General features: G+C 36.4%; 1 protein-coding gene across 3 annotated transcripts in view; it reads left to right on the top strand.

Annotated features, from left to right (window-relative positions):
- Positions 1–541: 541 nt before the first annotated feature.
- ino80e (INO80 complex subunit E) overlaps positions 542–15,876 on the top strand; it is a 41,155-nt gene continuing 25,820 nt past the window's right edge. For 2 of the 3 annotated variants that reach the window (XM_088607403.1, XM_088607385.1), the window contains exons 1-5: positions 542–694; positions 6,632–6,717; positions 9,086–9,100; positions 9,412–9,482; positions 10,201–10,253. In XM_088607403.1, coding sequence (XP_088463529.1) covers positions 6,637–6,717; positions 9,086–9,100; positions 9,412–9,482; positions 10,201–10,253 — 220 coding nt within the window. In that variant the 5' untranslated portion in view covers positions 542–694; positions 6,632–6,636. The remainder of the gene's footprint in view (positions 695–6,631; positions 6,718–9,085; positions 9,101–9,411; positions 9,483–10,200; positions 10,254–15,876) is intronic. The other variant, XM_088607394.1, reaches the window with a different exon arrangement.

Raw genomic sequence — 15,876 nt, 5'->3', positions numbered from 1 at the left:
AAGAAAAGTGATTTGCTATTGGCTTAGTGTATCAATATCGTATGTTTAACCACTATGATGATGCTTAAAATATGTTTTTGTCCCCAGTTATAGTTAAAAATTTTGATTGTATTAAAATGTAAAAAATTATCTGTTTTTAATTACAATAAACAGATATTTGATACAGCTCCCTTAAAAGCTTGCACCTCAAAAAGGTTTTCATTGAATGGAAAAAAAACATATTTATAAGAAACAAAATATAGGAATGCCAATTTACAGAAATACTGTAGAATAAACGTCCTGCAAAATGAATTTTAAAAATTGTAATAAGATTAGTCAAACTTGAGGACCAGTGGAGGTGATGTACAATTAAAATGCCCTTAAAAATTTAGCAGAATGTTAAAGGAATTACAAGTAACCGGGAAGAAATAACAAAGCAGGTGTTTTTGCGGCTTGTTGCTTCGCTTAATGTTGCTATACTCTTCAAAGCCACCGCAGTGGCCGAAGGACTCAAACTTTGAATTTCGGCCGCTTGCAAACACTTCCGGGTCGTTCTCGTCGTGCCACGTCACTAGTTCACGCTACTACAGATTTGGACTTAATGTATTTTGAAAGTTTCAAACTACTTTTCCCATAACTCTCTTTTAGTGATACTTCCGCTAAGTCAATCGAAAGATACTGGAAGCGATTGACTCGTCTCTGCTGCAGTTTTATGGTAGGTTTTATTAAGATAAATACAGAAAATCACAGGAAGGTTTATTCTATGTTTTTTTGTGGTTTGTATCTGTTCGTAGCGTTCGTTACTGCTGTTATTTTAAATTTCTATCATGTTTACAAAATAAATGAAAGTAGGAAGTTAACTTCTTGTGAGGTGTCGTAGCGTGCGCGGAATTTATGCGAAGATGCTTTTATTGTGAACATACAGAGTTGCCTAAAATGTGATTGCATTTAGTGTACCAATAGTTGCAGTATTAATGTGTTCAACTAATAGAAATTCAAATTTCTATGGGTCGCAATAGTTTAAAGAATCTATAATACAGCGATTAGATTATAAATTCTATTCGCTGCAGCACTATCGCCATTTTAATGCGAGTTTGATAGATAACGCAGTGCATATACTGTGAAATGAAATACTGTTTGTGTTATCTGCCCTTCCGGGATTCAGTGAATGCATTTCAGTATTTGTAAACAAATTAACAATAAGACAGCTGCACATTCATAGAACACAAATGAACGAAACCCTGAATCAGAGATTTGCTCATTTACACATATCTGTTTAATGCCATGTGGAGGTTAATCTACTGTAGTAGTTTTTTAATTGACGTTACAGTACTCGTAACCATTTTATTCAATTGAAAAATACTATATTATGTGGAAAAATAATTTAGAATTCAGCTGGACTGAAAACCAACAGCACAGTGTAAAAAAGGGAAGCTGACAGCAGAAGACACAGTACAATAGAAAACACTACACATTGTAAACAGTACATTACAAACATAATAAATAATAACAACCAGAATAATAAATATGTGGTAGTGAAAAAAAACATGGTAGTCCATGCAAAAATGCATAGTGTAGAAGCGCATTGAGTTTTGAGACATTGCGCTTAGCTGTTTAGGATGCAGGAGGGTAGAGACTGTTCTTAAGTCTAGTAGTCCATGCTTTAATGGTGCAGTGCTGCTTGCTTGAGCGCTGGGGGGAGAACCTTTTTTGGCAGGTATGGTTGGGATCTTGGATGATGGATTGGGCTTTATTGTAACAGCAGATGGGAATGTCACTGATTGATGGTAAATCACATCCTACAGTCCCTGTGCCTTTAATACCCGTTTGTAGTGCACTTTTGTCGTGGATGGTAGTATTGCTGTACCATACAGTGACATCACGAGTGAGGACAAACCCTATGGTGCTGTGGTAAATGTTTGTGAGCAGCTGCTTCCCCATACTGCATTTCTTTAAGCGCCGCAGAAAGTGCAGGTGCTGTTGTGCCATTTTCAGGCTGGCTACAGTATTGTGAGACCAAGCCAAGTCTGTGGAGATCTACAGACCCCTCTGGGTCTCCTGAAGTCCATATTGAGTTCTTTTATTTTGTTGCCTGATCTTAGTAGTGTCTGGGTTGTGCCATGTTTTTTCCATTTTATTACAGCGGACTTCACGGTGCTCCTAGGAAGGTTCAAAGCTTTGTCAGTTTTTTTATAACCTGCTTTTTTCCTCCTAAGAACTTAATCTCGAAGTTCCAAGGGCAGCTCCTTGGTCTTCATGGATAGCAGGACTGATCTGATCTGCTGTTTTAGTTGTGAGACCTCACAAAGTCAGTGGTATTTGTTGTGCGATCAAGCAGTTGAACACAGGTGGATTTGACATGAACACAGGAGTACCTTGTTAACGTATTTAGTGGGATCTCTCAAGATAATAGAATACCTCTCCCAATTAGGTTGTTAAAACAAAGGGGGTGAATACTTATCAATTAAGTAATTTTCAGATTTTCAGAATTACTTCTACAGGAGTGGAAAAAAATCCCATTTAAACAATTTAAATATGCTTTAATTTGAGTTTGCAAGGCAGAATGAGAATAATTGAGAGGTTTTTGTAGTCTTGCTGAATTTTGGGGTGGAGCGGTGGCTCTGTGGCTAAGGATCTGTGCCTGTGGCTAGAAGGTTGCCGGTTTAAATCATTTAAATAAAAGAGCACTGTCAAGTAATTGTATTTTGTCCTCTAGAGGGTCAAAGGTAGAGAAACAAGATAAGGAGGACAGAACAGAATTTGCAAACCTTGGGTGATCAATTAATCGCCAGATGCGGAAATTTACAGAGTGTGAGGGGGAAGTGTTAGAAACAGGTAATTCCAGATGGAAAAGAATAACTAAGTAGTCAGAGAGGCCTAGATCAAGGGAAGAGCAGTGGGAGACAAAAGAGTCATTGGCAATCATTAAATCTAGGGTGTGTCCTTTGTTATGTGTAGGGGTACAAACAAACTGAGTAAGATCAAAGCATCCCAGTAGAGAATGGAAGTCTTTAACCAGATTAGAAGATCTTCAGTCGATGTGTATATTAAAGTCCCGTAGAATAAGGATCCTTTTAAACTTAAGGCATAAAAATGAGAGAAAGTCAGCAAACTCACCTAAGAAGGCTTCACTGGGTTTGGGTGGTCTATAAGCTGTGGCAATGATAGTAGGTTGGGGAATAGAGACATTTAAAACAGGGCACTTAAAAGAAGAGGGTGGAGGTATAGTAATGGGACTTAAATTGTAAAAAAGGTTGTAAATTACAATGATGCCCCCGCCTCTGCCTGAGAGACGCAGAAGGTCAAAGAAACCATACCCAGGAGGGACTAGTTGGTTAAACAGCAGTCCCTCGTTTTGTCTGTGCCAGGTTTCGGTTAAGCACAGAAGGTCCAGTTTTTTTCTCTTTGATAATGTCACATAAAAGAAGAGCCTTGTTGTTTATGGAGTGGGAATTGAGTAGCACTGATCTGGCCAGTCACGGGGATGCAGGGGGAAGCGGAGTGCGCTCCAGGTGTTGTAGTAAGAGAAGATTTTTGAGGTTGGTGCCAGTACAGGTGGACTTATGGTCGTGCGCCGAAAGGCAGGGATAGAGACTCCGCTGGCAGACGAATGAAAGAAACGGCGTCTTGTGCTGTGATGGATGTAGCGACTCGGTTGTAAAATCCCAGTAATATGGCAATAAACAAATGTGTCTTTTACCATGAAGTAGTTTTGTTTTAGTTGAAGAAGTTAGGAAGGAAATCCAGAGGAAGGCAGTAGCAGGTGGAGAAAGTCTTCAGTTTTGCAATTTCACAATGCAAGTGGAAGTCGCATTTGTAAATTGCAACATGAAGCGGATAATGTGAAGTGGTTGAAAAATAAATAATTAGAAACCAGTGTTGCTGAGAAGAAAAATAAATAAGTAAATAAACAATGAAAAACTGGTGAGAGGGGCGGCAGCTAAACACGCCAGTGTTCCCTCTCAAGAAGCTGTCTGAATGACAAAAGTTTGTTAGAAATGCATCAAGCTATCGCAAGCACACAGAAAAGTTAGATGCTGTTGTAGGGACAAGTCCCATATTTGCCTTAATATTGGATGAGTCCACTGATATAATTAACAGTAAGTAGCAGTTCATTTGCAGCCTACGCATGCTGATGCAGCTACCCACCTGAATTACTTATGTAAGGTACATACATGGAAACAAAGGAAAAACAGTTTTTTAGAAACTTTGAAATGCAGATCGAAGGACAGAAACCATTGTTTAGGATATAGAGCAACAGATGAGCATAAATATAATCATTAAATTGGAAGGAAACTTTTTGCAGTATGCACAGCTGGAGCTGTTGTTATATCAGGACGAAGCCAAGGAGTTGTTCAAAAACTCTGGGAAGAACTCATTTCAGACTTGATTGCACTGCACAGCTCACTGGCGTGCCTTTTCTGCTAGTGATGCAGCCAGATCTGTGGAACAAGTGAAAAAGTTCCAGGAAGACTTAGGGGCAGTTTTTTTTTTCAGCAACTCCGCTATAAGAAGCAACAAGCTTCATGAGTTGCAGAAACAATTGGAGGAACCAACTCTGAAGTTTACTCTGCCGCGTACAGGTGGTTGTCAATTCAAAATGCAGTGTCAGTTGTATGATGAGAGATGAGCTAGAACACATGGCTTTCTCTGGCACTCAGGACTCTGATAAAGCCAAAGGTCTTTTTATTGATGTCAGACAATTCAATTTTGTGGCCCTCTGTCACTTAATGAAAGATGTACTGGTGCATGTAGTCCTTCTCTCAAAGCATTTTCAAGGAAAGACTTCTCCACAATCCAACCTATGGTTCAGAGTACTAAAGAGGCACTGAGAGAGATATTAGTCCATCCTGGTCCTTCAGGGCAGGACTTTTTCAGTTCCTTTAAAGAGAATTTTATTGTCATACAAAGACCTGTGTTTGACAAAATGAAAAGCAGATACATGGGTTGTTTCATTGACAAAATTAATAGATGATTCCCTGCTGAAACTATGGATCTTCTGTCCTTGCTTACTGTTTTGGAACCAAATAAAGCCTTAGCTGCCAAACAGTCTACTGGAAATTTAAGACTTAAAGAGAAACATGAACACCTGCTGAAACACTTTTAGTTTATTGTAAGTACAGAGGAAGCTAGGTCAGAATTCACGATGCTGAAGCAAGTTATGGTCTCCAGTGATTCATATGCTTCATTATTGTTTTAACAGTTTACAGAGACCGTGTTGAGTGTGAATAGTGGTGTGTTCACTGAAATGGAGAAGCTACTTCAAATAGACATGGTCATATCAGATGCAAGTGTGTCATGTGATTCAGTGCACAAAATAGACTTAAAAACAAAGTTCAGAAATTCACTGAACAATACAAATGTCACAAATTTAATGCTTATTTCAGAGCTTGGGCCTCTGTGAGGACAGTTTAATTTCAACAGTGCAGGTATAAAGTGGAAAGAAATGAAGAGGAGGAGAGAGGATAGAGAAAAACTGAGAGAGACTGAGGAGAAGAACAATAAAGTATTTAGTTTAGACAGAGAACACCTGATTGAGAAGATGGAAGAGAAAGGCAGATGGAGAAGAGAAAGTATCAATGAGAAAGAGAAAAACTGAGGAGAAGGACAATAATATATATAGTTTAAAAAGAGAACACCTGAGGCAGATGGAGAGGAGTAAGCATTAGTGAGGAAGAGAAAACAGGAGAAGATCAATAGTTTTAGTTCTTGTACCTTCAGTGGTGAGGAGGTTGGCAACGAAACACGGGTCAGCAATAATGTAGGACTGTTTTTGCAGTGAAGTTATGAAGCTGAGGTTGTGTATTAATTGTTTTGATACAGTTGTTTCATTAGTCTACTATTGGTCCCCCAAAGATGCTGGAATCCCTCACATGAGCTTCATTTAAAGGGGGGTAATTCCCTCTTATTTTTAAAAATGAATTTCATGCCCTGCTGTTATATTTTTAGATCAGTCCACCCATTTTCTAACCACTTTATCCAATAAAATGTTGTAGGACAGCCAGAGCCTATCTTTGCAAGCAATGGGTGCAAAGCAGGATAAACCCTGGACAGGATGCCAGTCCATTGCACACAGACACACACTATCACCAGGGCCAATTTTCCCAGAAGCCATTTAACCTGCTAAAATGTTTTTGGGCTGTGGGAGGAAAATGGAGCACCTGGAGTAAACCTATGCAAACACATGGAAAACATACAAACTCTATAGTAGTAGCCTGGGAATTCAAATCAGGGCATCAGAGCAGAAAAATAAGACTGCGTAGTAGTTAATGCTCAAGTGCAGTGTTTGTTTCACTTTAGAGGCGCAAAAAAAACTCAGCCTTTTTTAAAGTATATGGACTATCTTTACTGCTAGCATTTGTACTGACATAGTACTTTCCATCTCCAACAAACTTTACTGTTTTGATAGTCTGCTCAGGGTTAATTGAAACTTAATTATTGATGGAAGTTTTAAGACTTTCTTATAAATTGGTTCATGTAAGATATATGGTGTAAATTGTTATCAGTGCAGCTGTGTAGATGTCTATAACATGAAGTATTAGATGCAGGATTCGCTTTACCCAGTTTGTGCTCAATTCTAAGAGACTGTAATTTCTTTCATGTCTTTCCAATTTCTGTGTGTTCTCTCTGAAATGTTTGTTTTGCCCTTCAGGTAAGATGAATGGGCAGCCGGATATTGAAACCGACTATAAGAAAAAGTACAAGAACCTGAAAAGGAAGTTGAAGTTCTTGGTTTATGTGAGTAAGCATTTTATAGTAAAAGTGAAGAAATAGAGATGACTTCAGAGTATGTTTCAATTATAAAACATATACTCTTGATTATGAGCTGCCTTTACTTTAACAATGCAGGGAAAAATAATTAACTTAACATGGTCTGTACTTTTAACTTGTCCTTTGGCATCATAGAGTGCTTCAAAACATGAGGAAATTGAATCAGTGAGATGCAGTATAACAGCCTTATTCAGATTTAGCCAATCACAAACAAGATTTTGCTGTATCTCTTGCACATTATTCAACACATGTCAACATTTTTGCAGTTTTCAAACATTCTATTTGTGCATGTATTCAATAGCCATCATGACAGGTTGACTGATGCCCAGGGAACATACAGGGAGTGGACAAAATAACAGAAAAAAACTAACAATATATTAATATTAAGGACCTAATAAGGAGTAGGGCCACCCTTTGCCTTCAGAACAGCTTCAGTCCTTCTTGGAATGCTGCGATATAAGTCCTGAACTGTGAGTGGTCTTATATTGCACCATTCTTCAAGAAGAAAAGCCTGTTCTTTGAGGGATGAAGGAGGTGGAAATCTTCATTGCACTCTGTGCTCCAGTACTTCCCATAAAGGTTCAATAATTTTTAGATCTAGTGATTGGGGAGGCCATGGAAGGCGTTTGACTTCATCCTGGTGTTCGTGAAACCACTTTTGAATTTGTTTAGCAGTGTGTATGGGGCATTATCATCCTGGAATATGGGAAAATCATGAGGGAACAGTGTTTGCACCATAGGGTGCACCTGGTCCTGTAAAATGGCCTCATATTCCTTGGTTGTTATACAACCATGCAGAGCAATCATCAAACCTAATGACTCCCACAAGATAGCTGCCCATACCATTATGGATCCCCCACCATGTTTAACAGTTGGCAACAGACATTGTGGGTTGAAGGCATCCTTTGGCTTTCTCCTAACATAAACCTGTCTGGATGTAGGAAATAGGGTGAAAGATGACTTATCAGACCATATTACTTTTTTCCATTTCTCAGGGGTCCAGGTTTTGTGCTCCTTACACCAGGTTATGCGTCTTTGTGCGTTGGCCTGGGATACAGACGGTTTCCGAATGCCAGCCCTGCCATAAATTGCAGCTTTGTGAAGCTCACAACGTACAGTTTTTGTTGAGACTGGGTCACAGAGGTGCTGATTCAATTCTGTGGTAGTTTTTGAGGCTGTACTTTTGTGGCATTTAGCCACTATCCTGTGAAGTGTCCATCTCTTCCTGTCGTTGAGCTTTGACTTGCGACCACTGTTCCTCTTTGCCGATGCAGTTTGTCCATGTTTGGCATGTGCTGTCATTACTTTTGAGACTATTCCCCTTGACACATTAAATAATTTTGACACATTAAAGTTTTTGTGACCGATGCACCTGCAATTCGAGCAACGACTATTTGGCCTCTTTGGAGCACTGTTAGTTTCCTCATATTGCTTTGAAAACTCACATATCAAAGTGCTAATTGTCAGACCTCATTTATAGCTGACACAAACTGCTAATTGGCAATCAGCCTAATATGACTCATCTTTGGAGCTGCATTTGTAATTGTGATTTAGTTACTTCAAATTTAAACCTTTTCATGTGGTGTTTCCGTTATTTTGTCCAACCCCTGTATATCTTATTTTCGCTTTTCTACCTGAAAAGCTTAAATTATTCTGCGGGTATAGAATGACTAGTGGCACTGTCTTCCACACCAAAAAACAATCAGCTAGTGTCGCTCTCTGCCTTCATGTACAACATTCCTTTCAAAACCTCTCTGTTCCAGTTACACCAGCTCTTTATTAATGAAATGTTTTGATCATAATTGATCCTTTAATATTATATTTTCAATATTATAATTTTTTGATCTTTCAGTAAACTGTGAAACAATGGACACTGAAAGCTCTTGACTTTACAGCAGTAGGTACATGCCTGCATTTGTTCTCCCCTTATCTGTATATTATTTCTAGGTAATATAAGGGGGTATGATGTAGGTAAAGCTAAAAAGTTTCACTCCTTCAACCCCAAATCTGAAAAAACTAATTTGCTCAATGCTCCTCATACTGACTTACTGACACAACTCGCCATCTTCTTTCAACTCCAAACTCCAGTCCCAATTTAACACTCTTGTACATGCTTTTAAACCTATAAAATCAAACTGAGACCAATGGCGCAAAAGAAGGCTCTGTAATGTGGATTGTAAATGCAAACAATTTCTAAAAATAGACACAGAAAAGTAAAACAGACAACACAAGGCTAGTTACTTTTAATTTTTGGTTGTGTAATAAGTGTATTAAATGCTCAGTGTAGGCGTCAGTTAATTAGATGGATACCGACGTTCTCCTTTTTCCTCCTTAGTGGTTACTTGATCAGGTGAGTAAGGCTTTTATTTTTGTTTGTTTGAATACATGTGTTGTATCTATGCAGCAAGATTTCTTAATGTCATGGAACATTATATTAAATTCCCCTGTCTCTTAATACCTTACTTGAACATTTGGTTGGAACATGCACATTTTTTGCAAACCAAAACTTCACATATGCATGCAGCACAAAATAACTGTTAACTGATGCTCCTTTAATGTCAAGATTATAGTTAAAAGACAGTGATAACATGGTCCCATATATAATGTCAGAAAAATACTGCATTACAAATGAAATACATAAAATCTGATTTTTATTTTCAGGAGCAAGAATGTTTCCAGGAGGAATTACGTAGAGCACAGAGGAAACTGCTGAAAGTTTGTCGTGATAAGAGGTAATGAACACTTTGTTCCAACTTTCCTTAACAGGTTGTTAAGTGTCTAGGACTCATTCTTCTGATTCATTAGGGGTTCACCTGAAAAGCTGAAGTTATTCTGCGGGTATAGAATGACTAGTGGCACTGTCTTCAACTCCACAATACAGTTAGCTAGTGTCACTCACAGCCTTCTAGTACAACTTTCCTTTAAAAAACTCCCTGTTCCAGCTACACCAGCTCTTTCTTAGACATTTGTTAATAATTGATCTTCCAATATTAGGTTTTCAATATTATAATTTATTGTTCTAAAAACATCTGTAGCATGGCAATATAAGGAAGGATTACACAATTGGCTGTCAGTGTTTTGAGATTGTTTTTGACAAAGCTTCATAGAATTAAAAGATCTTCATTCTATCCGCATATAATTTTATGTTTGGCTTGGAGATATTGCATAGCATAAAAAGATTTCATTGCTGTGACATGCAATTCCTAAAAGCACCATCGGAGCACAAAGTTACCCGAGGGGGGTTTTAAGTGAGCCATTTCCTATTCTTACAGCACATCTTTTTTCACCCAAATTCCAATGACAGTGTTGGCAGAAGCAGTTATTGTAGTGTATTTTACAGTTTTATATTAACAGAGTTTGTGTATGTTATTTTTCTGCAGGAGTGTTTCTGAGCAGAAACGAATGATATTGTCAGAACTGCCATTGTAACTTTGTTTTTTTTTCCCACAGTTTTTTACTTGACAGACTTCTGCAGTATGAACATGTGGATGATGACTCTTCAGGTAGTTTATCTCCCAGTCATTCTAGCTCATTGTATGTATCTGTCTCACTTTGGTTTTATTGGCTACAGTCTAGATTAAGTCTGGATTAGCTAGACTTTTCTAAATTAACATAAACTCTTATTTCGTAGAAAAATTACATGACTGATAATTGCCACTCTTAAATTTCATTCCAATACTTGTGAAGCACTAAGTTAACATAAACCATAATAAGCATGTAATGTCCAGCCATTCAGAATGTGCACGGGATAATGCAGTACTTTGGTGTGCACGTGCTGCATTTTACCACACCTTTTAAAAATACTCAGTTGTGGGACTGCACTACTTTGTAAAAATAGCAGTGAAAGCTAAATGTGGCATGTAGAAGCATGGGCTGTCACTAGAAAACACCTGGTTTTGAATACTGGTCAATACTGAGCGACAACCTTTTTCCAATTATAGAATTTAAGTTGTATACTGACTTTTATTCATTTTTTTTAACTGTATACTACAGTATTTTAAATATTGAATTAATTAAAAAAGAGTAACATTACTCTTTAACAAAACAAACAAAACAACATTACTCAGTTCAATATAGGAAAATAGTTCATTATTCTAGTGTGTCTTCTTGTGAAACAATGTGCTTCTCTCAGGCTTACATCCGCATTGAGATAATCTATAATTTGCCATAATGTCAATTTCAGCAATGAGTAATCAGGATAATTTAACTTTAAATTTCGATTATGAAAAATGTATTTCACACTTACTGTACTGTAGTGGCTTCAAAACCCTAAGATATCATACTGTATATACAGTATATTTACACGTTATATAATCACATTGCAGTTCATTGCCGTGTATGCTACTGTTTCAGTGTATCTATGGATCATGGGATTCGCATGTGTGGAACATCGGGAGATTAGACCCTGCAGGTCTTGATGACACTACGAATGAGTCCCTGAGGCATACTGTCCAAGTTTCAAAATTATAAAAAAAATATAAAACTTTGTTGAGCACTTTCCCCTAGTGCAAGTTGATCATATGCTAGCTGGCTCCCTTCTTCCCGTGCTCTGTCCGAGCATCCTGGAGATGGCCTGGATATTACGTTATTATTAATATTAATACTTGATATGTACAATTATCAGAAAGGTAAATATAGTTTGCATAGTATTTTATTGTGAGAGAATCGCAAATATGTTAGTCATTGTATTAACAGTTACAGCAGATATTCACACCTGAAAACACTAGATTTTTTATTATACTTGGAGTGTGAAGATTGAGTGAGCACAGTGTACAGTGCATAGTGAGATTAACACAGTGAGATTACTGAGATAGTTAATTTTAGTAAATATGTTGACAAATGTCTGGATTTTTAGTTTCAGCAGGCAAAATAAAATTGTATCCAGCTCTGAATTAGCTACATGGCGTTGCCCCCGTGAAGTTTTCGGGAAAGGGGGTTAGTGCACAGCGTTTCTCACAGAGTAGTGCCTGTAGTGTTTGTTTTAATATAACATTTTTTTAACATTTGTAATCTCTATTTTTGCAAATACATTTTGTATAGTTATTTAGTTTGTGTCTGCTTGTTAGCTGGTGGGCAAAAGTTCGAGGTGAAAATTCTTCCACAGGGAGGGTATCTTTAAAGTGGAGAAGATAGTACCAAAATTCTTTCGGCTCTGTATGTCGCCTAAGCCATTCCTCTTTGGCATTTTGGCTGTCTGACTTGTCCCCATTTTTAACCATTCTGAATTGCAGCAGGTGAGAGATATTACGGAGAGAGAAAAAAGTGAATCCTAGCTACAATACATTTATATATTTTTGTGGTAAGAGGAAGCAATACATCAGGATTTACTGCGAGAAATTAGTGTAAAATTTATAGATTAAATCTGAGCCTAAATATAGACTTAAAATCTCGACAAACAGAGGAATGTTGAAAATGTGTATTTTTTCTGGAGCAGAAATACAAATAGACAATAAATGCTTTTTGACATCTCAAATCAGTTTTGATTAAGGTCACCAAAATTAACAAGAAAAACTTTCAGAGAGCAACTGCTTTTTGTTTACATAGAATAAGTAATTAAGAATTTGAGCTATCTAATTTCTTATGTGTTAAAACAGTAACATTTCACCTGCAGAAGATTGCACCAGAGTCAGCACTAGCTCTGCTTGCCATAGATGTTCAGTTGCTGAATTAAGGGTGAATTAAGCCATATCAAGTGCAATTCAGTGATCAGTAATAACAGCTTAAAATGTGCATAGGTTATTGTAAAAATTCTGGAAATTTCACATTTAAAGAGCTTTGAAGGACAAGTAACAAAAGAGAGAGAAAACTTAAGCTTTTCAAGTTTTAGAAATGGAGTAGGTGTTAATTTAAAATGAGCAGGTAGGAAAAAAAGGAAATCATGGTCAGACAGTGCAAAAGAGGAATGCAGGAACACTTGCAAAAGCTTAGAAATACAAAACAAATCCCAGAAAGCTGTTAAAAAAGAACATATGGACATAATAAATGTTTCCATAGATACTGAAATGAGATTAAACATATTTTAATTGTATTTTAATCGAAAAACATTAAACGTAAATTTATTTTAGATTTTGTGTAGTTGCTAGCATGGAACTGTTTGTTGGATGTACATAAATAGAAGGAATGGGCAAACATACAGTAGCTGATGTTGATCTGCGGACCCAGCATTAAAGGATGTTCATATTTAGAGGCAATTTATTTAAATGACAAACTAGCTGTGGATACTGATGTGCCCGAGAGGTGGAAAGGAGGTTTCCCTAAGCCAGCACATTAAAATTTAGCTTAAGTGAGTAACTGCTGCCATCTCATAGTGGGTTATTTTCTAATCTCTTTATCCAGTACAGGGGAGCTCCCTGGACATAACACCTGTCCATCACAGGGCAGACATGCAGACACATTCACACCAGGGCCAATTTGTCCAGAAGCCAATAAACCTACCAGTATGTTTGGACTGCGAGAGGAATTCAGATCACCTGAGAAAACCCATGTGAACCCAGAGAGAATATGCGAAGTACACAAATATAGTACCCCACAAATTGAGCCTAGGGCCCCAGCACTGTAAGATAGCAATGTTAACCTCTGTGCTACCATTAGAAATGGAAAGATAGATAGCCATCTTTGTAGTTCAAAGATTTTCATGCAAAATTTAATTTTGAAATCCACTGAGACAGCTGGTGCTACTTTTATATTTCTGAAAAAAAATATACAAAAAGCTTGCTAACCTCTGTGCCATCCTATTCTTTAGGTAATACATTTAATTTATATAAACCGGTACATTATTATCAATTGTTGATTAGTTAGTAAAGTATGTTAAATTATTTTTGACAGTCTTTTTAAATTTTATTGTTTTGTATTTTACTTATTTTCTGATTTAACAAAGCCGTTTTGAACAGTCTTGTAAATTAATATTTTTACAAGATGTGGAAGTGCAACAATTATTACACGACGGGAGACAAGATGGCACTGCTAAAGAAATTTAATATTATTGATCACTAATAGTTTATGCTAACACCTGACAATCTTATAATTATTGAACTAAGTGTGACATAACATTCAGAAATACAAAAAATAGTTTGTGGTATTTGTATAGATGTAACTTATCTAAAATTTATCAAATATTAAAAACAATTAAAATGTATAAACTTTCCACGTGTAATGTAATTAAGAAGTACAATAAACTCCTGCTTTGTTTAACGATGGTTTGAAAAATAAAATGTTTAATGATCATTAAAAGACTTGAAGTTAAAAGAAACGATTTATGTTGCTTGATTAATTTCAAAAACTAAATTTTAAAGGCATGCGCGCTTGGTGCCTTACACACTTCAGGCTTCTCTGACAGAGCTCTGTGGGAGGTGTGCTATTTTCTTAGTGACCTGGTGATCTGCTTCACACCATGGGAAGACATGAGAATGTGATTTTTTCTGTACAAAATGCGTGTTGTTTAAAACCTTTAAACAAAAAGTAAATAAAACTTGGAGTTACACAAAGATCCGTAGCTGATCACGTGGAAGAAAAATAAACCGTTTTTCTCGTATAAAAAGTGGTTTTTAATTATCTAAACCCGTTTTTGTAGCTCTTAAAGCTACGTTACGTCATTGTTTCTTATTTTTGATTTTCTTTAAAAAAATAAAAAAATCATTGTGCCGTACAGTATTATGTTACGTTTTTGAAAATATTTTTGAGAGACTTCAGAATGCTTCGACCGATGCATAAAAAATGTAGCATAATTCGTACTGTCATGAAAAAGCAATTATTCTGCTTTATATGGTCAGACATTTAGAAAACGTACATTTGTTTCCATCCATTTTCTAATCTCTGTATCTAGTACAGGGGAGCTTGAGCCTATCCCAGCAAGCAACAGGCTCAAAGCAGTTGAATAGTAATTCTTTGTAATAACTCCCTTACACCTGGGATCCACTCTATTCAAATGAAGGTTTCTAAAAATTCAACCAGGTACTAGATTTTACAAATCACAGCCTTTAAAATGCATGAGGTTTGAAGGCTCTCTGTCATTTGTTCACAAAGTTATTGACATCTGAAACATCATGTCTCATAAATAGGTGTTTTAATAAGTAAGCGAAGGTTATGAAAACTGGAGAAAACAAATGACCCTGAACAAAATACAAGAAGTTTGAAATTATTATTTATTATTAATAAATTCATATTGTTAATAATGATCAGATACTTTATTATAGTTCAGTTTCAGTGACCTTATGGTTTATGATCTCGATTATGATTATAATATATATGATTTAGTTTTAAGGCTTGTTGTAAAAGCTTGTGTTAAATTGCCCCACGGGATGAATAAATTTTGAATAAAAAAGTGCATCTTTTTACTGAAATAACGGCAGCAAGTATTCATATAAAAAGTTAAAACATTATACCTTTAAAAAGTATATCAACTTAAAAAAGGTAGAGCAAGCACGTCAAAACTTTTTCAAAATAAGTACAGTAAGTGATCGAATTAAAGACTGTGATGCATGAAATGTTTCATAAGAAGGTGGAATACTGTTGTGTCTTTTTTTTTTAATTTTAGGTACCAAACCAGCCATATAGAGTATGTATAATATATTTATATTCCTAACTTAATATTGTTTATGACCTTCAGAGACATTATGCTCCTGTTATTCAGCTACCAAACGTTCCCTTTAGTTTTAAAATTCCATATTAATATTACATATTAAGCTGATTTAAACACGCACAGTAGAGAAATTAAATGAAGCAATTCACTAACATCTAATGCACCACAAGTGCCACCTGTTGATCATCTTTGGCCAATGAATGACGTGCCGCTGTAACCTGCAGCCCCATTCACGTGTTATGGGGTTTTACCACACATTTTGAATGGCTACATCTGGTGCTGTCACATGCTACATGGTGCTGGGTCTGTGCTGAGCAGAAAATATAGAGCCATTGAAATTTAAACAGTTTAATGTGTAAACTCTTTCAATTTCTTAGAAAAAAGTCATGACTTCTAATGACCATTTTTCTCAATTAAACAAAATCAGTAGTTTTGAACCTCTTTATTTCGAAGAAGAAAAGGTTTTGGGTAATTGTCTGTCAGATGTCTCAGGTTTGTCAGGTATTTGTTTTTGTAAAGAGTTTATTTATAAAAGATTTTATACCTGT

The sequence above is a fragment of the Lepisosteus platostomus genome, chromosome 2 (assembly GCF_059453375.1).
Source record: "Lepisosteus platostomus isolate fLepPlt1 chromosome 2, fLepPlt1.hap1, whole genome shotgun sequence".
Lineage (NCBI taxonomy): Eukaryota > Metazoa > Chordata > Actinopteri > Semionotiformes > Lepisosteidae > Lepisosteus > Lepisosteus platostomus.
Note: the sequence above shows the minus strand (reverse complement) of the source record. Positions and strands in the feature narration are given on the sequence as shown.